Source organism: Gavia stellata, chromosome 15 (assembly GCF_030936135.1).
Source record: "Gavia stellata isolate bGavSte3 chromosome 15, bGavSte3.hap2, whole genome shotgun sequence".
Lineage (NCBI taxonomy): Eukaryota > Metazoa > Chordata > Aves > Gaviiformes > Gaviidae > Gavia > Gavia stellata.
Genome location: NC_082608.1, coordinates 2901509 through 2927020, shown reverse-complemented (window position 1 = coordinate 2927020; position 25512 = coordinate 2901509). Strand labels below are relative to the sequence as shown.

The 25512-nt window shown below is 48.8% G+C and overlaps 1 protein-coding gene across 3 annotated transcripts in view; it reads left to right on the top strand.

The window, feature by feature from the left end:
- The first annotated feature begins 12571 nt into the window (after positions 1-12571).
- The window catches only part of GNAO1 (G protein subunit alpha o1), a 149033-nt gene continuing 136092 nt past the window's right edge, over positions 12572-25512 (top strand). For all 3 annotated transcript variants that reach the window (XM_059824923.1, XM_059824924.1, XM_059824922.1), the window contains exons 1-2: positions 12572-12714; positions 12813-12855. In XM_059824923.1, the coding sequence (XP_059680906.1) occupies positions 12597-12714; positions 12813-12855 (161 nt within the window). In that variant the 5' untranslated portion in view covers positions 12572-12596. The remainder of the gene's footprint in view (positions 12715-12812; positions 12856-25512) is intronic.

Genomic DNA, 25512 nt, shown 5'->3' with positions numbered 1-25512 from the left:
TCCCACCACCTCTTCCCTCGGCAGACAGAGCAGCGCCGGGCGGGAGGTTTGCAGAGAAACCAGGAGTTCCGAAGCGTAATCCCGAACAGATGGCAGCTCTAGCCGTGCTGCCTCAGAAGGGCACTTTTAAAAGTAAATAGCAACAAATGTTTTGGTGTGTAATGCGTTGAAATCTTGATCTCACACAGAGCTTCTTTTCTCTTTTTTTTCCCCCTCTCCCAGCAGTGGCAAATGGCTGAGGACAAATGCTGCTGAAAAGAAAGAAGGAAAAAAACCTCAGTCAATTAAATGTTTTCGAAACAATTGTGTTTCAAAATCAACAAGAAGAATTCATGAAAATCAATCCTAATTCAAGAGGGCTGTACTGATTTGTTCGTCTTTCTCTTTCCTTGCCTAAGCAACCAAAGCAATAAAAATGATAGCTCCATCTCAGGCAAGGAAGCAATTGAAACTTCAAAAATGTTCGACATCGGCTGATGAAGCTTGATGCCGTCTCCATGGCCTGAAAGCTAAATATTCTGCAAGAGAGGCAATGTACCGGGCGGATGAGTGGGAGTTTCAGATAACTCCTACCCCTTCAGCTTCCTTCTCGCAACAAAGCCGAGCAAACCAAGGTAGGATTGTCCTGGCACAGGGGAAAGCAAAAACCCTTTGTATCAGCAAAGGCACTGCACAGACGGGAGCTGCCTCAGTTGCTCTTTGCCAGGAGGAAACAGCCGCTCCGCTCTTATACCGTGCCCACCCGGGGCCACCACCACAGGGACGGAGGGCAACAGGGCAAACACCCTGGCAAGGAAACCTAGGACTTGTAATGCAGACGCTGCTACGCCTCCCTGAAACGCCACAGCCAGGGGAAGGCAGGCAGCAGGCCACAGATCTGCACAAACCTTCGCCTCGTTGCACAAAGTTGGCCCAGAGGAAAGACTTCTCAGGAAACCCAAAGTGGGGGTTTGGGCACCAGCTGCTCCCCAGACCTGGGCCCACCTCAGCGTCACACAAGGAGAAAGGCACTTTTCAGGCTGCCACCCTGGGAGGGAGGGTCCCTGGGAGATCACCACGAGCTGTGACGATGTTGCCCCAAATAAACGACATTTCCACCGGGATTTCCCACTTGAACCCGGGGCGGGGGGACGCGTCCCCCTGCCTGGGCTTGCCCTGCTCTAAGCTGACCTGAAGTCATGTGAATGCGATTCCCGCGGCGCCCAGCCTTGTGCAAATAAACCGCGTCTAACCACCTTCAGACCGCTTCCTGGCAGCGCAGAAAGCAAGCAGAACCGGAGCGGGGCACCGGCACCCGCACTCACGTCACCTTGCAATGGCATCGCTGACAACATCTACTGAGTTTTGTCTTGGGGCAGGCAAACTCAGACTCAAGTGTGGGTTCAAAGGTATTTGGAAGATAAAAGCTTCCTAGCTAGCAAGGACACGCTCGCAAAGGAGGGTTTCTGTTTAACTGGCAGCGACAGCACCCTGTGTCACTGCGTAGCAAGAGCTGAAATAGTCACCCAGGGTGGAGACTGTTTATCTGTGGGTCGCAGACGTCTTCCCAGCTATCCCCAAAGCTCTCTAAAGGGGAGCAGGAATTTGAGCCAGAAAACAAGCCTGGGAATAACAGTGTGGAATGAAATGAGGCAAGGGAGTTAGGAGAGAAGGACAGAAAACCTGGAGACAAAACACAGCAGGAAGAAAAGAAGAAATGTAAAACAGGGTCTGGAGAAGGATCTTGGATATCTGAGATTTGCGCAGGTTAAGATTTCCTTCAGACAAGGCTTTTCCAGTTCTCTCTATCAAGTAATGAATTCTGTTAGGCTTTCATCTGCCCAGTACAATCACAAGAGTTATTCGGAGAGACTCCATCCTTCCTATGTGTCTAGTTGAACCAGACCCGACAGAGATCTTAGGAGGGACCCAGCAGGGTCTTACATGTCCTGCTATGGTTGGAACCCAAGGGATTTAGACACCACTTGATAACTCTATATATTTAAGGATTCAGTGGCCTGTTTTGCTATTTCCTGCAATGTATTCCTATTACTGCACCTTGAGCCAATGCTTCTTTGAGGACTTGGTATGTATTTCTCTGTAGCATTGAAATGGAAATTGTAAAGAATATTTTTAGGGAGGCAGCCCCTTTCAGGATGGCTCCCAGGATTTGGGGTTCTCTTTCTCACCCTTCTGGCAGTAATGTACAGCTAAATTTCCTTCTTGCCTTTTATTCCGTAAGAAAACACACTGCAGTTTCACTGTGGCTCAGCAGAGGCCAGAGTCCGAGAATAAGACATGGGGCTGAAGTTCTTAGAAGGAGGGAGAAAAACAGGCAGAGATTTACACTCTGCCGGCCCCTGCCTGGACCAGCCCAGCGACACAAGCATGTGTTTGTACTGCCGTTCAGCGCTGGCATCACCCAGCAACCAATGATGCCATTTGCTCGCCAGAGAAGGTGCAAGAAGGTGACCGAGTACCCCAGGGCAGGATGGCCTCCCAGGGCTGTTCCTGGCGTGGTGCAATCAAGGGGTGCATCGTCGGCACAGCCTAGCCCTGACCCGACTGAAGGGTCGTTGCCAGAGTCGGCTGGCTCGTCTGGGCACACGGGAACAGTCCTGCCTGTCGCACCGAGCCTTGTCCTGGGTCAGAGGGTGAGCGGAGCAACCCACTTACCCAGCAGCGTAGCCACATTTGCAAGCAGATCTTTCTTTCCTCAAATACATTCATTATATCTGTTCATTTAGTTGGGATTCACTGGGAATGATTTGCTGTAGGCTTCAGTAAGAGATTAAAAGTGTATTTATTCCTGAGCCAGCCAGTCGTATGACCCATTTGCTACAATGGATAGAGGAATTACATGACCTCGCTATTTTTTTATGTCAAAATGGCCCAGGATATATCCTCAGTTGCTTGTTGGGCTCTGGTTTGATTATTTTGTAATCACATACCAAAGTACACGTGGCTGATGTGAGGGCAAGGCATGCTTTATCTGCCTGACAACATTTCTGGAGCTGAGCAGCCAGAGATCCCTCCTGAACCATCCTCCTCTTGGTAGGAGTACAGGTGCAACTGCGATCTGGCTTCGGAGATATACATGCCTCCGGTGTTAAGTTCGTGCAGGTCAAGGCTGCCCTGGGAGAGAGAAGATCTATGGTTGTCACATTAATCTCCAAACCCTCCACAATCACTGGTTATTATCAAGAAGAATAAATGGCTGCTAAGACCCTTAGTCTCTGCCTCAGAGAAAACACATTTTAATTCTACCTTGGCATCAGCCTCTCGAAGGGAGCAGACTTACATCCAGCCTGAATTTTCTCTCAGTACCTTCATACAAATGACTTCCAGCTTTGCACACGGAGGTTAAAACCTACCAGATTTATCTTCAGAACTTAAAAAAACCCTCTCATTGACCTATTTTGTTCTTCATATCAAGCAAAGCAAAGGAGAGAGGGTAGAAAGAAACATCATTCTTGTGTATATGCTAAGGGATCATCTACCTTTTTCCAAAGATGGTCTACTAAAAAATCAAGAACCTATTAATATCTTACATTTACACAATGCGGCTCATCCCAAATATGAACACCAAACTATAGGTGTTCATCTATGACTCATGTCACCTCTTGCTGACAGGTGGAATAGGGCAGGTGTTTAATAATTCAGTGTAATTGTCCCCAATGGTGTAGGAGGTGAAGAAAAGAACAGGACATTCCATGAAGAATTCAAGGAGAGAGAAAGCAAGGGGCAGCCAGCTTAATACCCATGCGAACTATCAGTGCAGGTTGCCAGAGATCCCACCCCAGCATCCAAAGCTCCTGGAAACAATTCTGTTGGGAGATCAGGGAATTCACGTAGTACCTTTGAAAAACTCTTCTTCAGCCACAGAATAAGCAATTTCAGCCAAATCTGGGATATTCTGGTCCAGGTAGCAGTCAAATGTATCCTAGATAAGCTGGACTACCACCAAAGCCTGGATTCTTCATGCTGTGATGATGCATTTTTCAACATCTTAATCATTAACGCAGAACTTTCTTGAGCTGGCCAGATGCTAAGTTTCTGACACAACTGCAATCAAGGGAAGTTTCACTGGCTGCCTGGTGAAGCTGTGAGAGACAGCCAACAGCAGCCCTCTAGGGAAAGGCACGCCTCTTGGTAAGCTTGGTATTTCCCGGCCATGGTCAAATTCGGTAAGTAAGGATGGCTACACCATGCCAACCGATCGAGTCTCCTCGATTCTCACAGAGGCCAACGGAGGCTGCGGTAGGAGGGTATATGAGTAAGGCAGGCGTACAGCAGCCCTCTCCTCTCGCACTCGCAGCTCCTGGCAGCCTGTCACCTGGGGACTTCTTTAGCCAGAGGCAGTAATTTTGTGTATTTAATAACCTTTGATGGATCTTTTCTTCATTACTTTTTTCTCCCTGCTTTTTGAACCTGGATCGGGTTTAGCATCCAGCCAATATTTTGATATTAACTGAGTGCACTGATACTCCAAATACGGAGTTTGCTTCAGGTACTGTTTCATCCTTGACTGAGATGTCATTTCCCCCAATACGACCTTCTCAGAATAACACCGCCTGTTTCGCATGTGCAGAACTTGTTCTCCCCCATTCCCTGCCAGCGAAAGCGAGTCCTTGGCTTAGAGCATTGTGAGGGATGCTCACGAAGGTTAACTTCAGCCAAGGACAGCCAGTCTCCATAGGCTCTCTTCAAAATCAAAGGTGAGAGATGATTCCCATTATTCATCCTCCACTGGAGGAGAGTCTCTTTTCCTACACTGATTATAGCCTCCGTCAGCTAAAGCTAGCCTTCGTGAATCACATCGCTACTTGCAATCAGGAAGCGCTGCATGACACTGAAATAACACTTGGTAAGGCTAATGCTTATTTTAAATATTTTAACACGTATTTCTAATAGAAGAACAATGTGATTACTCCGTACAAAAAAAAACACCGAAAGGTTTTTGCAGCGAAAAAGAGCAGGAGTTGTATGTAACTAGTGGTATATTTGTACTTGGAGTTAGCCTCTGAGAGCTGTGAAGTAAGTATACACTCTCATTTTCAGGGACTGAATTAGCATTCCTCAATAAGATCACTCATCAGGACTACTTGTGTGAATGAGAGCTGCAAGGTTTCTGGATAGCGTTTATATAAAAACAGGAATGTTCCTGAAGTGCTGTAAATGGAGCTGCTTAAATTGTCTATCCAAATCCTGCATCTGATGACAGCAGCTGAATGAAATGACACTCGTATGCAATCAGTTGCATGTTTGAGCTTGAATGCTTAATGCAGAAGGTTAAGCTTGGTTTCACCAAGACCAAGCAATGACTGATCTTCTTACACAGAAGAATCAAGACTATGCCTCTAACCAGCGTTCCTGGATTGTGGCAGGAATTGTTTCATGCCTACTAAATCATCACCCTTGATATTGCGGAAATAGGAATGGTAAAGGGCTGATGGGGTCCTTGTCCTCCTTAAGGCCCAAGCCAAGGTCAGCTACCCTGTCTCATTTTTGGCACTATCTCACCCTTGCCTGAAGGACAACATTGTATAGCTTCAGTTCCGTGGCTTGTCAAGGTTACTAGTGCACCTGCTGAATCATTCATGCTATCGTATGTTTCTTACTGCAGAAAATGGATAGAAGTAAGCTTCTTCCCCACTTCGAGTTCTGTTCTGTTTAGGTTCTCACATCACCACCAAAGTATGGATATCCACACTACCACACAAGCAGAAATTGGATTGGATGAAGGGACAGAAAATAGTGCATCTTTATGTAAACCTGTCCCCAACAATGAAAATACCCCCGAGGGAATTTGTACTGATTTCCTCTCCATGATTGGCAGCAAAATAGTTAATTGTTTAGCTTCTGATTTTATTTTTTTTTTAGGCCTACAAGCCCTTCTCTTTATCTGCCATGTGTCCCTGAACCACTAGAGGATGGAAAACATTGACACTGAAAAGTCTCCTTAGAGCTGGGAGTTGAAAGTCACTGCAGAAAGGGAGAGGAGTTCACACCTCATTATGGGTTATCAGCAAGTTCTTTCTCACTTTGAGAAACCATAATTTGGGGCCCTCTGCAGACTGAGTTAATGTCCTATTTCAGGCCACACAATAAATTTCTGTTCACAATAAGTAGTAGAAGCCTTTGATTTTATATTAAAAACCCCTTTATTGTGCAGAAACACATGTGGATCCTTGGGAAATCGTTGGTGTGAGCCACAGTACTGAGCAATACTGTCATTCAGCTGCCATCTTCTGGGACTGGTAGACAGACCTTTTCTCCAACAGCTCCTCCAGCCCCGGTACCTGCAGCTCTCCTCACCTTCCCGAGCAGATCTTCTATCTGGCATTTGTCACTTTCCCCTGAATACAACCCGATCTCAGTCTGGAGAAGAGGAGGCTGAGAGGAGACCTCATTGCTCTCTACAATTACCTGAAAGGGGGTTGTGGGGAGGTGGGTGTTGGTCTCTTCTCCCAAGTGACAAGCGACAGGACAAGAGGAAATGGCCTCAAGCTGTGCCAGACGAGGTTCAGGCTGGATATTAAGAAAAATTTCTTTACTGAGAGAGTGGTGAGACACTGGAATAAGCTGCCCAGGGAAGTGGTGGAGTCACCATCACTGGAGGTGTTCAAAAAAACATGTAGACGTGGCACTGCGGGACATGGTTTCGTGGGCATGGTGGGGTTGGGTTGATGGTTGGACTTGATGATCTTACAGGTCTTTTCCAACTGTAGTGATTCTGTGTGATTCTGTGTGATTTCTCTCTGTTCTTCTCCTCTCTGTGACATGACAGACTCGAACACAAAACTTTCTAGGTTAGTTCTAAGTACTTTGAAGACAAGCTGTTGTATCTCTCTGTCATGCAAATGTGTTAACCACTACCACTCCAGATGGCAAACATTTCTAGCCCCATAAGTCCTAGCCCCAAAACTTCACCTAATTCCAAGACAGAAGCTGTCAGTGACTCCCAGGTCCTGGAGTTATCGTCGTCCACCTGGACAGGCATGAAAAACTAACAACAAAAGTAGGATTTTCAGCATTTCTCTAAACTTGTTCAGGCTGTCCAACTTCTTGATGCCAGGTATATTGCAGGTCATATTCTTATCCCCAGGTTTTGGGTTTTTTTACTATTGACATCTCATTCTTGTTTTGATGCCAATTGTCCATGTAATAAACCCACCCCACACCTTCTCTTCCTTTAATACTGGTCTCTACTTCTCCAAGTCGCTAGCCAAAATTCCAAGGTGCTTCCTCATTTGATTTGTTGGAGTAGAACATATTTGTGGGGTATGGAGTGAGTAAGAGTGAAGTAAGGATATTTGCAATTTGACCTAGTATCTGTGCATTTCATTAATTCTTCCTCCATCAACCACTTAACCTTTACGGGCGTTCTTATTGCCTCTCATTGTATTGATTTCTGTCCATTTCTCCAATTTAGTGAGATCATGCAGTATTTTAAACCTGTCTTCCACTGCATAACTAGGTTTAGCTGGGGGGTAATTGACATCAATTTAAAGAATGAAAAATTAGGCTGAATATCCGGGGAAAACTTCCTAATGGTGAGATCTGCTAGAACGCGTTGCTGTCTCTCCGTGGGATTGGTGGCCATTCCATTAGCATGTGCATTAAAACCGTACTGAAGGAATATAAGATTATAGATTGGACAAAACAATCCTGAAGTAGGAGGGGAAAGGCAAGCTGCAATGCTTTGCAATGAGATGCTACGGTCATCTCATCCCAGATTTGCCCCACTCCCTCTTCATACCACCCACCAGTTCACTGAGGATATGCTGAACCAGCAATATCAACTAATTACGGGGACGGGATCTGACATGCTGCTCCCTCCAATATTATTGCAACTTCAGTTGCGGTGGTGGGAGTGTTGTAGTAGCTGTGGGACTTTACGTCAAAGATTCATCTTGAGGTCCACTGGATAGTTTTCCCACCCCGTTTTCCCACCTTCTGGCAAGCTGTGAGGCATGAACTGGTGGCATCCAAGAACACATGCTGGCATCGGTGGCAGGGGTTTGCAACTGCTCCCCGAGGCCGTGTCTGGACTGTGAGGCCCAGATGGGCTTCCTAAGTCCTGGGTCCAGATGTGCTCCCTGGCTCCCACCTCATCACACCTCCTCCTGTGTTTCTATGTGAAAGAAAACAAGATGCCTGGGCTGAAAGAAAAGCCAACCGTATCCTGGGCTGCACAAAAAGAAGCATGGCCAGCAAGTTGAGGGAGGTGATTCTGACCCTCTACTCCGCTCTGGTGAGACCCCCCCTGCAGCACTGGGTCCAGCTCTGGGGTCCTCAGTGCAACAAGGACACAGACCTGTTGGAGTGGGTCCAGAGGAGGCCATGAAGATGATCAGAGGGATGGAACACCTCTGCCATGAGGACAGGCTGGGAGAGTTGGGGTTGTCCAGGCTGGAGAAGAGAAGGCTCCGGGGAGACCTTATTGCAGCCTTCCAGTACTTAAAGGGGGCTTATAAGAAAGATGGAGACAGACTTTTTAGCAGGGCCTGTTGCGATAGGACAAGGGGCAATGGTCTTAAACTAAAAGAGGGCAGATTCAGACTAGATAGAAGGAAAAACTTTTTTACCATGAGCATGGTGAAAGACTGGCACAGGCTGCCCAGAGAGGTGGTAGATGCCCCATCCCTGGAAACGTTCCAGGTGAGGTTGGACGGGGCTCTGAGCAGCCTGATCTAGTTGAAGATGTCGCTGCAGGGGGGTTGGACTAGATGAGCTTTAAAAGGTCTCTTCCAACCCAAACCATTCTGTGATTCCAAGAAGAAAGCCAGAGCACTCTACATACAAACCCCTGAGCTGGGTAGCCAGAGCCCGGGACGGTGAGGTATGCTGGAGTGCAAATCTCCCCCAAGTCTGGATGCAGCCAGGAGAATCATTAGAGATACCCATCACCTGCAGGAAGACAACACACCTGAGATCACAAAGTCATCATCTATCCCGCAACAGCACTTTGGCACAGTCTGTTTCAAAGGTATCCGTCAGTTCTGTTACCATCCTTCACTTCGTAAAGAAATGACGGGATTAATTTTTTTAGCACAATCGTTGAAAACTAAGTGCAGAAAGAAGCCTGTTTGTGCCGAGGCACAGATCAGAGATACAAGAGAATAAGGGCTTTGGTTTAAAACACACTGCTGACTCTTAGGTTTGTAAAGATAACAGTCCAAGCAGAAACAAGCATCTTCTTTATGCCCCTCGAGTGAAATAGTTTAATTGCAGGAATGGCCAGAAAAAAGGTTCTCTTCCCCAATTTTTATGGAGAAGTTCTGTCATATTTAAGAAAAAGAAAAAAAAAAAAAGCAGCCTATTTTCATCTGAAGTTGTTACTGCCAGCAACCACTTTTTATTAAAAGAGCACTTCTGTCAGCTCCTGAAAAATGGAAACATCATTTTCAGCAACAAAACCCAACATATTTATCTCAAAAGCCAAGTAGGCTGGTATGTATTTTGATTGTTTGGTGGGGGAGGCAGGCTTCTTTCTTTTCAGGTTCTTGAAAGTCGTCTGCCATGAATAAGCAGATTTTTCAAAAAAATGAAATTTCCCTCTAAGAAAATCGCAAAGGAATCATTTCCATCAGCTCTGCTCAATTAGCAGCAGCATAAAAATGGCTCAAATATGGCTCAATTTCACAGCTGCTCCCCTGAATCTTTCTGAGAGCTGAGAGAGCAAGGAGAAGGCTTGCCCAGTTCTGATTTTCCCTTAAGAAAGAAATTAGCAGGTATTTCTGTAGTGACAGGGATGTACGTGGGACAAAGGGCTGAGTGCGGACTCCACACCGGTCAAGCAGAAGAGAAATAATTTTCTCCGTGGCAGGAGGCGCAGGCTACAAATTTGTCAGATAACGAGTAGCCAGAGGCTGATACAAAAGACTAATTCTCTTAGTAAAACCCTTGGAGAGTAGCCCAATATGACTCCGAGGCTGGCAAGCTGCTGGAGAAGATGGGAAGTAAACGCAGCCATCTCATGAGGACACTGCCTCTGGATTTCTTGATTGTGCTTTTCCTATACGGCACTTTTCATAATGCCCTCCGGCTAGAACCATTGGAATGAAACTTATTGATTGAAATTCTGATCCTATTGATTTTACACAAGAGATTTGTGCGAATATGAAAGAGCAGGAACTGCTCTGTAACCGTTCCCATCTCCATTTATTCCCTGCTGAACATATGCGGTAGGCTTGCTTGTCCATCTCAGTCCCCCAAGCTTCCAGAAATAAATTACCCAAAATTCAAATACACGGTACTTATTAGCTCACAAATGTGTGGTAAATATTACTGGTCCCTGAATACACTAACATTATTTATGAGTTCCCTTTTGCTTTCTTTTGTCTGCTTGTCTCACATCTTCTCTTTACCTTGGTAACCATGTGCTGTGTTTTCCCCCTTCATTTCAGAGGTGTGGAGGGAAAATGGGAAGAACATGTTCTGGGAGGAAGGCGGGATGGGAAGCAGTGCTGGGAGGAGATGGTGTTTGCCTGGAAGGAAAGCGCCAGGGAAGTCGTGCTTAAAATACTGTAAGTGCTATTAGAAATTGTATTTCTGCCCCTAATGGAAGGGTCCTGGATATGGGAACTGCGGAACTCAAACTCAGGAAAGCAGGTTGGAAGATCCCAGAGGAGGCAGTGAACAGAGGCCCGAAGTGGAAAACCAGTGTGAGCGTATAGTCTGCCACACTCAACACCACAAACAGCAGCCCACTGCCTTCCCTGAGACCTTGTGAGGCAGCCCTGGCACAGCCCGGACCCAGCATTTCCTTCCCACGACCCAGGGATGTTCCTGTCAAGCCTCCTGTAGCCATTTTCCTCTTGGCAGGGAGGTGGAGTGGGCTTTAGAGGCAAAATAAGCTGCCTCGCTATTCACAGCTACTTCCTAACAACCAACCTCCCTTCGCAGACGTCTTGTTTACTGAAGTGGTGGACGCCCTTTCGATGTATCAGGCAGCGGTCCTTCATTCTGTTCATTTTAGTTTGATGCATTTTAGCTTGCTGCACTCAAGACTTCATTCTTTCCTCTCTAGATCTTTTTATAGTCAGTCACATATTAATCAATGTTATGGATTAAAGTTGAATATATCGTGACTTGTCTGGGCCAGAAGGAAAGCATTTTAAACAAGGTCCTATTTATTTTATTTTTCCCATTGACTTTTTTTTTCTTCTCTATTTCCAGCCTTGTGAAATGGCAAAACCTGCCAGGAAAATTCCAGGATTTTAACTCACTGGAATTCCTAAACAATTGTTAGACGTCGTGGAATGGTTATGACGAGAAGGCAGGCCGTCTGGTGAGAAGAGATCTGCGATTGCACTGCAACACAACAAAACCCCCGAACTGTTAATTACATTGACGGAAAAAATAATCCATAATGGTGGTGAAACTCGATGCCTTCCATCAAGCGTGTGAACGATTCGCGTTGCGCTTGTGGAAATGATTTAACGGTGAGGAGCTCGAGAAGGGCTCCTCGCAGGTTACAAGCGCCGCACAGCCGGGGGGATGCGAGCGTGGTGCGTGGGAGCTGCGGAGGACCCGCACGGCATGCGGGGAGCCAGGGCCTCCGCGCTGCGTGGGGCTGGGGTTCGGCAGCCCCGGTGTTCGGGGAGCCCAACGCCCACCGAAACACGCTGCCCCGTCCCCCCGTCCCCAGGCGCTCGGCCCGGGCAGAGCCCAGCCCCGAGTGACCGGGAAGGGGGAGGCGGAGGCTCAGTCGCCGGCCTCCCGCCCGGGTGACGGTAGCGGCCCGGGGGAAGGCGCGGGAGCCTGGGTCACGGCCTGCCTCCGACCCGGGGCGAGGGGGACGGGCACCCAGGCCGCGACCTCTCTCCGTGCCGGGCGGCGGGGCGGCTGTGCGGCCCGGGCCTGGCCCCGTCGCGGCGCGGCCCCTCAGGAGAGCCGCGGGCCCAGGCGCGCCCTCGCCTCAGGCCCCGCCGCGGGGAACCGAGCGGCCGGCGGGGCCGGGGCCCCGGTCGGGCCCGAGGCCGAGGCGGGGGCCGCGGCGGGGCCGCCGCGAGCATGCGCGAGCCGCGCGCGTCACGGCAGCGGGCGAGGCCGGCGGGAGCGCGGAGCCGCGGCGCGCCCCCTCCCTCTCGCCGCCGCCGCCGCCGCTCCCGCGCCTCCATCCGGCTCCGCCGAGCGCTGCCAGCGCGCCCCGCCGCCGCCCGGTAGAGACCCGCCGCAGAGGGGAGAGCGTGACAGCCGGGAGCACGGGAGAGGGAAGGGCCCTCCCCCCGCTGCGAACCCTCTTCCTCCTCCTCCTCCTCCTCCTCCTCCTCCCCCGCCTCCGCCTCCGCCTCCCGGCCGGGAAGAGCTCGCCGTGCCCGCAGCAGCCCCGCTGGATGCACTGAGCGCTCGGGCGCCGGGAGAGGGGCAGGAGGGAGCCGGGAGCCCCGCCGCGGAGGCGCTGCGCTGCCCGGAGGCTCACGGCCATCTGCTGTAATTCTTTTCTTCCCCCGCCCGCCCGCCGGTGGCTGGCTTTGCCCCTGCCTCCTCCTCTCTGCCCGCGGGAGCCAGCCCAGGCGGCGGCGGCGGCGGCGGCGGCGGCGGGGGCTGCATCCCCCCCCCCCTTTTTTTTTTTTAATTTTTTTTTTTTTTAAATTTTCATCGCCGCCATGGGATGTACCCTGAGCGCCGAGGAAAGAGCCGCCCTGGAGCGGAGCAAGGCCATCGAGAAGAACCTGAAGGAGGACGGGATCAGCGCCGCCAAAGACGTGAAACTCCTCCTGCTCGGTGAGAACCCGCTGGCGGCCCGGTCCCCCCCCGCTGCCCCGCGCCCCCCTTCCCGCCTCCTCCCCCGCGCTTATCCCCCCTCATCTCTCTTTCAACAGGGGCCGGAGAGTCGGGGAAAAGCACCATCGTGAAGCAAATGAAGTAAGTCCCGCGGGGGGAACCGGGGGATGGGGGGGGGGGGAAGCGGTGTTAATGGGTGGGGGAACGGGGCGGGGGCTCGCGGAGGTGAGTGAGGGCCGCGGGCGCCATGTTTACCTGAGGGGACCGCGAGGGCGGGAAGGCAGACGGCGGGGGGAAGGCCCCGCGCCCGCCGCTCCCGCTGCTGTTCAGGGCCGGGGTGGTGCTGAAGCGTCGCCGGGCGGCCTCGCCCCGCGGCGGGGAGGGGGGGAAGGTGGGCTGCGAGCTCCGCTCGCAGCCCACCTTCCCCCCCTCCCCGCCGCGGGGCGAGGCCGCGCAGACGTCCCCGTGAACGCGAACCGCTGCCACTTAAGCTTAATGTCGGGGTGTTATCTGCGGACCGAAATCAAGGTTCCTTACCGCTCAGAGCCCCTTTCCTTGAGATTTTTCCCTTCTCCTTTTAATTAACACCTCCTGCCAGCCCCTGTCCTGCGGCCCGGGTCTCCCGAGGCTGCCCGGCGGGGGGCTGAGGTGGCTGCCGGAGCCCGGGGCTCCCCTACACGCGTTCTCCCTCTGCTTAATGAGACGTTACTGTGCGATAAACAGCAGTGAAAAACCCCACCGCACCGCACCGTCTCTCCCAGCGCGTCACCGTGGCTGGAGTAATTGCATCCCATAGGAAAGCAGGTGCAGGGGGAAGCTAATGAAGGGGTGGAGGCACTCCCGTGGCAGTGTTATTCTCCCCCGCTTCCCTCCTTTTTAATTAAAATACAATGAAATTCCCCGGCCTCCCACCGAAACAGGCATGACGGGCTGGTTCGAGGCGGGCGCCATCACGGAACGAGCCCGGGCGCTGGTTCAGGGTCTGGATTTCAGCCGGGGAGAGGCACGGAGCGGTTGCTGCTTTGCGATGCCGGTGGTTGCAGAGGGATCCGTGGCTGGGAGGGGCCCCCCCGGGGACGGGGGTTGCTTAGCGAGGGGGGAGAGGCAGCAGAGCTGGGTGTGGATGGGGTGTGGGGGGGTGCAGGCTGCGCCCCGCAGTCCCGGGAGCGGGTGCCTTTGCGGGGGGCCGGGCTGCGAGCTGGCCGCCGCGGGGGCTGGGGCTGTGCCGGCCGGCGGGCAGGTCCCGGCGCGGCTGCGGCTGCGGCTTTCAGGCGGTTCGCGTGGTGGACAGCGCCCAGCGGGGACTCGAACCGCCGGCAGCGCTGCCGCTTCGGCACCGCTCGGCTCCTCCCGGCGGCGGCCGAGCGCCGCGCTCGGCTGCCTTCGGAGAGCGCTCGGAGGCGGTCGGGGAGAAGCCGAACGAGCTCGGAAATAGCCGAAGGGGCTCGTCGCCGCTCGGCAATCTGTTGCCTTGCTCTCCCGTAGCCGCCCCGGGTGTGCGTGTGCGTGAGTGTGAGTGTGCGTGTGAGTGTGCGCGCGCCACGGGGGCAGATCGGGGCCTTCAGCCCAGCTCCTCTCCAGCCGGGGTGGCTTAGCGGGTGACCCGGATATTTCTGGCCGCTGTGTCCAGCCCTCGGGGGTTCACAGGGGACTGAACCATCATCCCCGCCTCAGGCAGTGCTTTTCCCAAGGCACTCAGGGGCTGGGGGGTCTTGCTGCGAGGAGGCTCACCTCCAGTGCACGGCGGTCTCCGCAGCTTTTCCCACCAACATTTGTGTACCCTACTTCTGTAAAGGCTCCGAGCTTTCCCTTTCACGGTTTGAAAGGGGCCTTTCCACCCCAACAGTTTGATTTGGGGCTGGGGTGGGTTTGGTTTGCACTCGTTTGTGTGCAAAAGGTGGATCAAGGGAGATGTTGCTGCAGATGAACACCAATAAATTATTTAATCTCTAGGAATTGCTTCTGCAGAAGCATGCTGGAATGGCGGGCGATGGGTTTTGGTTGAAGGGAGAGGCTGTAGGTACCACAATAGCAGTGCAGCAGTGCATATACACAGAGCCCATAGGCAGGAGGGCAGGCGGTGACCACGCTGGCTTACACAATTAGTGTACAGTGATTCTTGTTTTCCAAAGAGCAGAGCTCTTGTTTTTCTGAAGCAAAGATTATAACATCAAGATTATAACCTGTGTGCTGGACTAGATCAGTATATTGAGGACTGAAGTATACCCCAGTATATACATATATATTTATATATATATGCATATATATATTTTTTCCATGAAACAGTCTTAAAGTAATGCATGCTAGGCTTGCAGCTTTGTACCTGACTTGAAAATGCTCAGAAGGCTGCTATGGTGAAAGGGCTCGTAGTGTTGGAAACTGGGAGGCGTCCGCCAGTGTGGAAACTCCAGTGAACTGTGCGGAGGCTGGGGTGGGGACAGCAGTGTTGCTATGAGCACGGCAGCAGGCATCTGGAGAGAGCCGCGCAGCCGCGGGCACTGGGGAGAGCGATGTGCAAGGAACAACTCGGGGAAATTAACATTTCTGAAAATTAATTTAAATATAATGTAGGCATTAGCATTTCACCTGGTCAAGCTCCATTAGACAGGCTTGCTGAGAACCTAATGAATTCTTAATAAAGATTAAATCACATGTTCATTAGATTTTGATGAAAGAGACTGCTATTTTATTTTTTTAATACTGTGTTATTGGTGTGCTTCTAGATAATAAATCTCATCCTCATGAATGGCTAAAGCAGCTTCACACTTGGATATTGCCTTGAAAAGAAGCACAGGAATCTGTAGACAGATGAGAAAACGCTAAGACAAAGGAACAGAGAGCAGACATTGCTACAGAGGACTAAGAAGAGGTTACACGCTGTCCAGTTAATCCTTGAAATACTAGGTAGCGGGAGAAGAAGTGACAGGTAGACATTACAATTATTTGAGAGTGTAGCCAGGATTGGGATTAGGATTTGTAAAATTAATTAAGGATGTTCTAGTGAAATACTTGGAGATACCTTTCATCTGGTGAGCGGGGAGTTACCCAGCAAAGGAAGAGGCACTGGTGAATGGCAGAGAGGTGGAACTGGAGGCTAGTGTGGGCATCTCAAACAGTGGCAACGCCGTCTTGGAATGGCACTTTTCTTAGCACCCAAGGTCATTTTGACACCCTTAACCCTTGCGCTTTGACTACACCCATCATGGCTGATGAGGTTTGTTTGTTATTTTTTCACAACCAGTCCTGCAGTCCAGATACTTTCACCCATGCCTCAAAACGCAGGGTCAGGGCCAAACCAGTCAGGGGAACAGTCCTGAAAGGCACAGTTGTGCCATGCAAGCCAATGAGATTCCAGAGTGTGCCACAGTGTTCAGAATCAGGCTGTGACCAGGTTCTATTTTGACTCAGCCTAAACTAAAAACCAGCTTTAACCAAGCAAATCTGGGGCCTCCCTTGAAGATTCAAGCCAGAGGGTGAGAGTTACCGGACGAGAGAAATTTGCCTTCCACTCCCATCACCCCATCTCAGCAAATTCACTTTGATGTAGGACTGCAATGGATGACAACATTTTTTAGATCTTATATATTGAAATAAATGTTGAGCACATGCAGAATTTGGAATATGTGGTCTTCTTTACTGGAATACCTGGATTGTAGCATGGAATCGAGACTGCTGTTATTCTAGGATATTTCTGTGGGGAGTTATAACTCTAGTAAATGTGTTTGTTCATCAAAAGCCCCAGCCTAGGAAGACGCCAACCATATCTCTGTCTGTTACTGCTCAGCATAATACTTAAAATACGTGCAACGGTCCAGTGGTGAGCAGGGATGGACTACTCGGGTGGGGACACCATCCGCTGCCATCAGCATGAAGCTTCTAGGGAATTCAGTGTTTAATCGCGCTAACGCAGAGATGCTGAGTTAGCTGGCGTGGCTTCAAAAACAAGGTCCTGCCACCTACTCAGCAGCAGCCGTTCTGGGTGGTGAGCCGGGGCAATGCTTCACCTTCCCGAAGGAGGGGTGAAGTGCTTCCCGATGGCTGCGGCATTCAGGGGGAGACATGGCTTCACCTGCCCACAGGCAAAAAACCTTGGGTTTTGGGGTCTGGTTTTGGATTTTGCCTCTGCAGAAGCAGCAGCTTCTGTCCCCTGCTGAGCTGGGAGCAGAGAGCTGGGTCTGGCTCCCTTTCACAAGATGCCGGGGCTTCCAGCCCTGCATGTCCTCCAAAACAGCCGTGTCTCACTTCACCAGCAGTGCTGGCAGTACTTCAGTTGATAGGTTTCTTTGCTGTGCCATTTTTTGCAAAATGTTTTTATGTTATGTATGTGAAGGATGGGAATATGCAATCAGGAGAAAAATACACTAGCGTACAATGCTTATCTCTAAATATCTACTATCTTCTCCTGAGCAGCCATCAGTCCCAATAGCCGTCTGAGATATTGTTTTGACCTTTTTCAAAAAGCCCCTCAAAACAGCCCCAGGCTCTACTTGCTCTCTGTGTAACTGAATTAGTTATAATCTAATGAACTTCTTCAGAGTGAGAAGCAGTCCCCGCCCACTGGTTTTACAGCCCATCTCAGCAATTTGATGGTAAATGCCATTGAAATGAAATGATGTCTTGTGAACACCCACTTGAGTGCTCTTTGCCGCATGTCTGTGTCTCAAAGCTGTAGTGATTTCACACTTGCAGCCCCTTCCCCCGGGAATACCTCACCCCACGGGGGCTTGTAGCGTGGGACCGCTTCGCCTCTGCGGCGTGTTCCCGGGGAGAGGACTGCAAACTGCGTCTTCATGGTCTGCCCCGCTCCTCAGCGCAGCTTTTCTGCCCTGCGGCACTGGGTGCGGACCCCCGCTCGGCCCCACTGCCTTGCTCCCGTCCGGGAACTCTTTGATCACGGTGTGACCTGGCAGCCCAGAGGCATGTACCTCGCTAGAGCATCAGATCAGGCAGACCCATCCTCATCCTCACTTGTCTCCTGCTCTGTTTTCCAGGATTTCTGTGTCTTATGGCCCAAAGTAGGGCAGCGACAGGCTGTTCCTGGGCATTACTTGAACTGGGTTTCAATAAGCAGGAGAAAGAGCTGCAGCCTTTCTGTTGAAGTTGTGTCATTCTCCCAAGACCTGCTCCAGTGCACTCTGCCCCAGGTATGGATTTGGCACAGTACGTACAGCATACTGTTGCTCTTCAGACCCCAGCAGAGAGGCAACTCTGGTGGGGCTGTTTTGGCAGTGAAACCTGTATCTGGTAGCAAACCGTGTGCTGTGGCAGTTCTGGGGTGTGGGGATGGCAGCTCGTCAGTGCATTGCCTGCCTTGAGGAAGGCAGAGTCTCGTGCCGGGGCATGAGCAATCATCCCAGTGGAGTCTGCTGCAGGAAGGGGCTCTCCCTCGGTGCAGCTTTTTCCCCCACCTCCTTCCCAGATTCTCGCATCCCTGGATGCTGTGGGTACCACTTTCCACGCCCTGCAATGGCACAGTGCAGGGAGATTGCCTGTGAACACGGCAGCAGGAAGACCTGGGAACAGAGGAAAGTGAGGCTGTTCATTTTGGCTTGTAGTTGCAAAGGGTAATCATGTTTTCAGCACTTATTTCCTTCCTTTTGGATTATTAATTGTGCTTATAAGCCAAAACATTAACAACCATAATTCGTTCTTTTATACTTAAGGTTCTTGTTATTAGACTGAGAGAGGTTTCAGAGAAAAGCAGTAACAATATTAGCAGGGAAGATGGAATACATTTTGGGTTTGGGTTTTTTATTTTTCCTTGACAGTTCTTAATTTGTTTCATGTTTTAGGGACTCATAAAAGTAAAAATATCTTTCAGTGACAACAGTGAACTGCATAGCCTCTCTTTCAACCTAGTTTTAAAACCTTGAAAGAAATTTGCCTGTCATATTCTGACATGACACATCTAGTCCTGTTGGAAATGTTTTAGCAATCTAATGAGATGAAAGCAGTTCTTTTAATGAGCTCTGAAGAAAGAGGCAAATCTGCTGCACAAATGTAACCAGGGATCTGTTTTGTTTTATGACTTGGCTAACCCAGAAGTTGTAAGAGACATTAGATTGAGTCATGACAAATGAAAAAAGGTTGTGGTTTTCCTCTTCAGTCTATCCTTTCCCATCTGTCTGGAATACAACTTCACATCTGAGATGAGTTCTCCAGCAGGCTTACCTGGGGAATACAGGGAAGATAATCAAAATGGGGGAGGCATGAGAAAGAGACATCTAATGGAGTTAGAGGCACTTTGTTGGCTCTTCTGCTTGGTCCGGTCAACAGAAAGCGTGAAATGAAGAAATGCTTCACTGCTGGCCGAGGCAGGCGCGGGTTGCTGGTCACCTGGAGAATAGGAGCCAGGCGGTCAGTAATGTCTTACAGACGCATAATTAGCTACCTGTGGTAGAGCTAGTTTTCTTCAGCCACTTTGCAGAGTTACAGCCTACCCCTGTAAGTATCAAGCTCCCCTGGTTTCTCCTGGATTTGCAGGATACAAAATCACAAATGAGTGTTGAAGCTGGTAGATTTGCAGCCAGAAAGCCTGATGCAAACGCAGGGTCTAAGAGCTCGATTTTGCAAACTTCCGAGTTCATTCACCTCCTGCTCAAGCTGTGAGGAAGGTAAAAAAGCTTTTCTTGGGAGCCAGCAGCAGTTCACAGCACACAGAAGGACCTATCCTCTGTACTCTGAAGTCCATGGTTAAACCCTGAGTGCAGCTGAGTGCAGGAGACAGGATTTGGTCCTTTATTCATTACGAGAGTGTGACAGAAGAGAAGCTCTGGCAGAAGAGAATTGGCAAAACCTCCTCAAATTCAGGTGGCCAGGGTATTTAAGAGCCTTGTCACTCTTCCTGGTGCAATTGCAAATCTCATGAGATTTGCGGTTTTCTGTAGAGCCTGAAATTGCTCCTGTGGAGCCTGGACTCATGATGGCTGGGCGAGCTCTGTTTTCAGGGGTTCTTTGCTTAGTTCTCTGTTTTGTTTTTGAAAGAAAACTTCCAGCTCTCCTCACTTTAGAGAAAAGTTAAAAGGTAAATGTCCTTATTCCAGCCTAAGAATTTGGAGCAAAATAAAAAACAGCCCGAATGAAGACACGGAAACCACCTCAATTGCTTCATTATTTTTGAAGCCTGATTCCTATTTTTTATTTTGCATTAGCAAGATTGAAACCAGCAACCTCACTTATTTTGAGTCAATTTGAATGCTACTGACCCCAAATCCTCTCTTTGTCCTCACTGGACTTTGGATCAAATTCTTCCTACACTGAATGTGTTGTCTGTTCAACGTACGATTTTTATGAGATCTGATGAATTTCAAAAGTTTGCATGGCACTGGTGGAATACTGGAAATGGCTGAGTTTCATTCACAAAAACAAAACCAGGAAACAAAAAGGTCTGCAAAATCACATTATAAAAAGCACATGAAACCCAAGGCCATTTTTCTTGCCTCAAAAATCCTTTCATTTCATTCTTAGAGAGAAATACTAACGATTTTTGCCATGATCTTCCTAATGCTGAAAAAATGTTCCGCCTAATGTAAAAATCCCCCTAAACTGTTAATTGAATCATTCTCTTTTTATTTTTAAGACTATTCACGCAGATGGCAGATGTGGGGAGGTTGGAAGATTACAGTCCTGATTATAAGATGCTGTTAGGATTCTGCCTAAAATCAGAAAATGCAAAAGCTTGAAAAATGCTACTGGATAACACAAAGCAAAGGAACTGATGGTTTTCTAGTGCTGAGCGAAAGGGAGAAAAAAGTCCTTTAATCTAAAGCTCCGTCATTGCGTGCTTATTGTGATAGAATGGAATAGAATAAACCTCTTGATGGAGGCATTTCTTAGCGTACCAATAAAAATGCTTACCATCCCCAGCTTTCAAGTTAATTGAGAAAGAACTGAGGAGCGCTCTCAGAAGGGGGCCCAGGGAGCTGTGTAGTAAGCTGGCATCACGCCTATTTTCAAATTGCTAATCAATAATATTTTTGACATCGAAAGAGAAGGATTGGCAGAACTGAAATAGCTTTGTTTTTCTTTCTTCTTGGGCATGTCCTGCTCTGCTTGGTCACCAAAAATTGTATCGGTTCATCAGCAGACCTTTCATCTGAGTATAAAACCTGTAAGCTGAAAATGAAGGAGCTGAAGTACACCAGCTTGAGAGAGAGAGCAGAGGCGTGGGTAACACGGGGCCCTCCCATGCCTTAATGAGTTTGGGCCACGGCTATTAGTAAGCCCCCTCTGCCCCATCAGGCCAGCCGGTGGGATTTTGTGTCCTCAGGAGCCAAACAGTTTATCATATATTCTATTTGATGCAGGATAACTTGTGCAATCTTTCAACAGAAATTCTGCCTGGTTAACACTGCAGGAGTTGGGGGAAGGTTGGGAGACGCTGATCCTAGTAAGCACGTTGAGCCTAAGGGCGTTGGCTTTTTGGTGGAGACTCTGTTTAGGGTGATGGTGTTCAGGGAAAACTGGGAATGGATTTCGGCAGAAGCAGGATCCAACGCTGATCAGAAATACAGGGTTTAATAGCAAGGAAAGGGATTTTCTTCTCTTTGGCATGTGGCAGGCTACTTTGCGTAGAAAAGCAGGGGTATGTGTTTTGCATCAGGAGGCCATGAGGGGTGTCTCCAGGAGCTGCTTTAGTGAGCGGAGAGGGGCTCAGCAGCTTTCACAGCTCCAGAAGAACATCCTACTCCAGACAAACCCTACTGAGAAAATTCATCACCCCAGTGTTGGCACCTTGGCAGGGAGGCCAGGAACGGCCGTTTCACCTCTGTGCATGTCCCTCCTCTGAAACATCACCCCCCAGGGCTTAAAAGAGTCTGAAAGGCAGAGCAGTGACTCAACATGCTTTGAGGCTCTCCAGCAACTTCAGACTTGTATTAAATGCTCTTGTAGACAAGAGCATCATCAACAGCAACTTATACACACCATAACAGTCTGGTACGAGACTTGGAACACTTCTGCATCAGCTGGGAATCGTTACAGAAAGGAATGAGATAAGAACAGGCCTGTATTGAGGAAAATATCACTTAAAAATATATACTACTTCCTAGCAGAATTTGGTGGTTTATCCTCTCCCTGTTAGAGCCGATTGGAGTTAGTAGCTCCAATTTTAAAGCATTAAGCAAAAGTGCATAGGAAAGGCTGAGCGCACAAAATGGATGTTAGGCAGAATAATCTAGATAACAAATGAGAGGTTTTATTGCTAGATTTCTGGAGCTGTGGTATGCAGTAGCTCGCAGTGATGTAGTGATGTTTCCTTGCTGCCAGTACAGTGCTCCTTACTCACTACAGCCCTGTTCTTCACTGCCTCGGTAGCGTAAGCCTCGCTGTAATCGGGCTCCTGCCTTTACAGCAAAGGTGGTGGAGTTCTCATTTTGACGGCTCTCAGTGAAACAGTACCATATCTGTATTTCTGGAGGAATTTTGTGCGGAACTGATGCTGGCCAGCTCTGGGTCTCCCCAAAGTTCGTGGTGAGATTTTCAAATCAGTTCTGGGACACCACAACGTGGATCTGTGTGTCCTAAATTGAGATTGCGATAGCTAAGCCTATGTGAATTCGTCATCCTCTCTCGTGCTCCTCCGTGGCTGGCATGGCAGGGCACGTCCTCCTCCATAGCATGGAGGTTTCTGCTTAGCTTCTTCCACAGGAGGGACTTACCATCCTCATAATGAGTTTTGAATGTAACAAAATCAGGTTGGCTACTTAAGTAGTGCGAGTCGTTGATTTGGTATATTTTGGGAACCTGTTCTTATTCACTCACAGCCTCTTTACGTCTCTAAGCAGTGGAAAAGGGTATTACAGGAGGGGCTGTTAGAGCTTGCTGCAGTTGAAACAGCTCTTTCCACTGGCCAAACAGAGCTCTTTCCACACAGCCCGTGTGAGAATGAGAAATTAGTCACTTGTTGGCAGGTTGGTGAGGTGCACCGATGCCCATGGGGTGGATGCTCCTTTCCAAGGTTAGGTGGGGACCCCACCTCATTGCCTACAAATTCTAAAATGGGCAGATGTTTATCACCGTAACGTTTGTGTACCCCCACCGCAGGTGTTGCAGAGCCTTGATCATCACACTTCTTCAGTAACACTAACACAAATCACTGGGATGAAAGAAAATTGCCATCATGAACATACACCACAGAACGTCATTGTGTTGTTCATTAATCACCAGTCACCCTTCGGTGATTCATTATTTAGCCAAATCGGACAAATTTTTCCACATGAATGAGAAGATGTTTACTTAATAAAGCAGAAAGCTCCTAGTAGTGTGCCCTTGTTTTCCTCGATTTAGCTGTACGATAAATTTATATTCTCCTGATTTTACAGCTCAGCAAAAACCCCACAGTGCTGTATCAACTTGTTACTTTCAAGGTGGTTGCTGCCCGGCCAGTTCTTCAGCAGGAAATCTGATGCTGCTCCATGTGTGCATTTAAGATGTTTAAATTGAACGGTAGATACATGAGCTGATGGTTCTTGGTTTGTTATCTGCGTCTCTCTGTGTGCACTGAGCCCTCGTGAAACACTGGTAAGGAGGAAGAGGAGAGTGCTTTGCCAAATCCCAGCTCGAGGGTCAGCATTTCTCCAACATTGATCGACGGCTTCAGGGTCATGTTAGAAAAGAGGAAGGGCCCCCAAGACCCCCCATCCTGCCAGCAGCCTTGTGCTTGACAGGAATTCCTCTGCAAGCGTGTTGCCGCGTTGCTGGCACCAGGCAGGTCTTACCTCTGCAGTGAGGTGGGGTGTGCAGGAGAGATGAAAGCTGGTGTTGGGGCTGGGGGATGCAGGTACTGACAGTGAATCAAAATCTTGGTATGTTCCTTGGTGATATTGATGTCTGTCCAGTGTCTTTCACCGTAGCTAATTACTAAAAGAAAACAACAACAACAACAAAAACACATATAAAGAGGATAGAAATACCACGAGAGAGCCCATAAATGATAAAGAATTAGAAATTACTCATTCTATGGTTCAGCAATGGTTCAGCAAATAATTCAGAATTTAGGCTTTATTTATCTACTTTTTTACTTATCTACTTCTTCTGTTTACCGATGCTTTCAAGAAATTTTATTTATTTTTAATTCATATTTGGATAAACAAATTGCAAAGTCTTTCCTACATGACAGAGCATGAAAATTGAATTATTACACTGGTACTTTTAGTTCTGATCGGCGAGATCAAATTGTGCTATATCTTCCCATCTGTGATCAAACAAATAGGTGAGGCCTTCTGGCATAAACAGATACTCAGGATTAAATTTAAATTCTGATTTTTTTAAGTACTCCTGTGTAGGACTTTCAAAAAGGTTTTTGGAGTGTCCAGTAAAAAATAGAAAAAACTTCTTACAAAGTGTCCATAACAATGATACAAACCCAGCCAAAGTGGTGTATGTAAATGCCACAGTAACTGGATAAATATACAGAGATTTTTAAAATAAGCAAGATCATAACGTTTTTATTGGCTCCCTCCTTAACTTGGGCACAAACCCATGCAGCACAGAGCCTGTCTGAAGCTCTCTACCGCATTCTGCTCCATCTATTCTCCAGGAGAATCCTCCTCGTTCAGCAGAATGATTGTCTTGGTCCTCCCAAAGACTTGCTCGGTGCTTAACTCTCCGCTGTCAGTTTTCAGAAGCGCCGAGCCCCACAGCTGGCTGATTTCAAGACAGTAACCACTGCTCAGTACTGCTGACAGCGAGGCCACAGGACTCGTGGTGCTGCCAAATTAGAGATCCTACTAATCTGTATGTAGTTAAGTCCCAGCGTTAGACATAGCTCATGTTTCATTCACGCTCAGATCCCAAACCCCAGAACAATTGAGTTTTCTAATAACGCGCACATCAACATCAATGGGCTGGAACAGAACTGGGTTATTGCACACAAATAGGTTTGCGTGCACCTAAGCTTTCTTGGAGACTGCATCATCTCTGCTTGTGCTGATTGCCACCCGATTTTAGTGTCATTTCGTGTATCCAACCTTTGTCCAAATTTTCATTCTGTTTCTTAAACCTCTTGGAAAATAGAGATCAGGGGAAAAAAAGATTCTTGTGTTGTGGCCTTTTTCATGCCACCTCATTTCCTTTTTGCCTCAGGTGCTCTTGGGTACCAGCTCTCAAATTTATTTTGGTTACAGTTATTTGCCATGTTAATTGTATCAGGAGGAGAAAAAATACTGTCTGGTTTTAGGCAGTGCAGGTTCAACTGTAGCATTTTATACATATATTTAACGACTTCAAGAAATGAGGTGGTGTGAAATCATTTGGGACTAAATCTTGCCTATTCCCCCCTACTCAGTACTCACCAAGCTGCATCTGAAAGGTGGTGTTCAGTTTTAGGTCTCCTAAGCCATGGGGTAAACCACTGGTAAACTGGGGCCACCAAGGTGCTCGGGGCCGGTGCGCAGGCTGAGTGACGGGAGGCTGAGGGAGCTGGAGAAGGGGAAGCTGAGGGAGATCTCACTGCTCTCTTCCACCACCCAAAGAGGGCTGGAGATAAGATGAAGCCAGACTCTTCTTAGAGATACACAGGGAAAGGATGAGAGGCAACAGACATGCATTTCGTGGAAGTTAAGATGGAATACGAGGAAAAAACTGCTTCACGGGGAGGTTGATGCAACAGTGGAACTGGGCCCAGGGAAGGGGAGAATCATCATCCCCGGGGATTTTCAAAACTCAACAGGACAAGGACCTGCCCAACCTGATCTACCTGAGATGGTAGCTCTGCTATGGTCAGGGACCTCTAGCCCAAGTTATTCAATGATTCTATGGCAAGAAAATCCAAATTAGTCTCCTTATCCAATGTTCCTA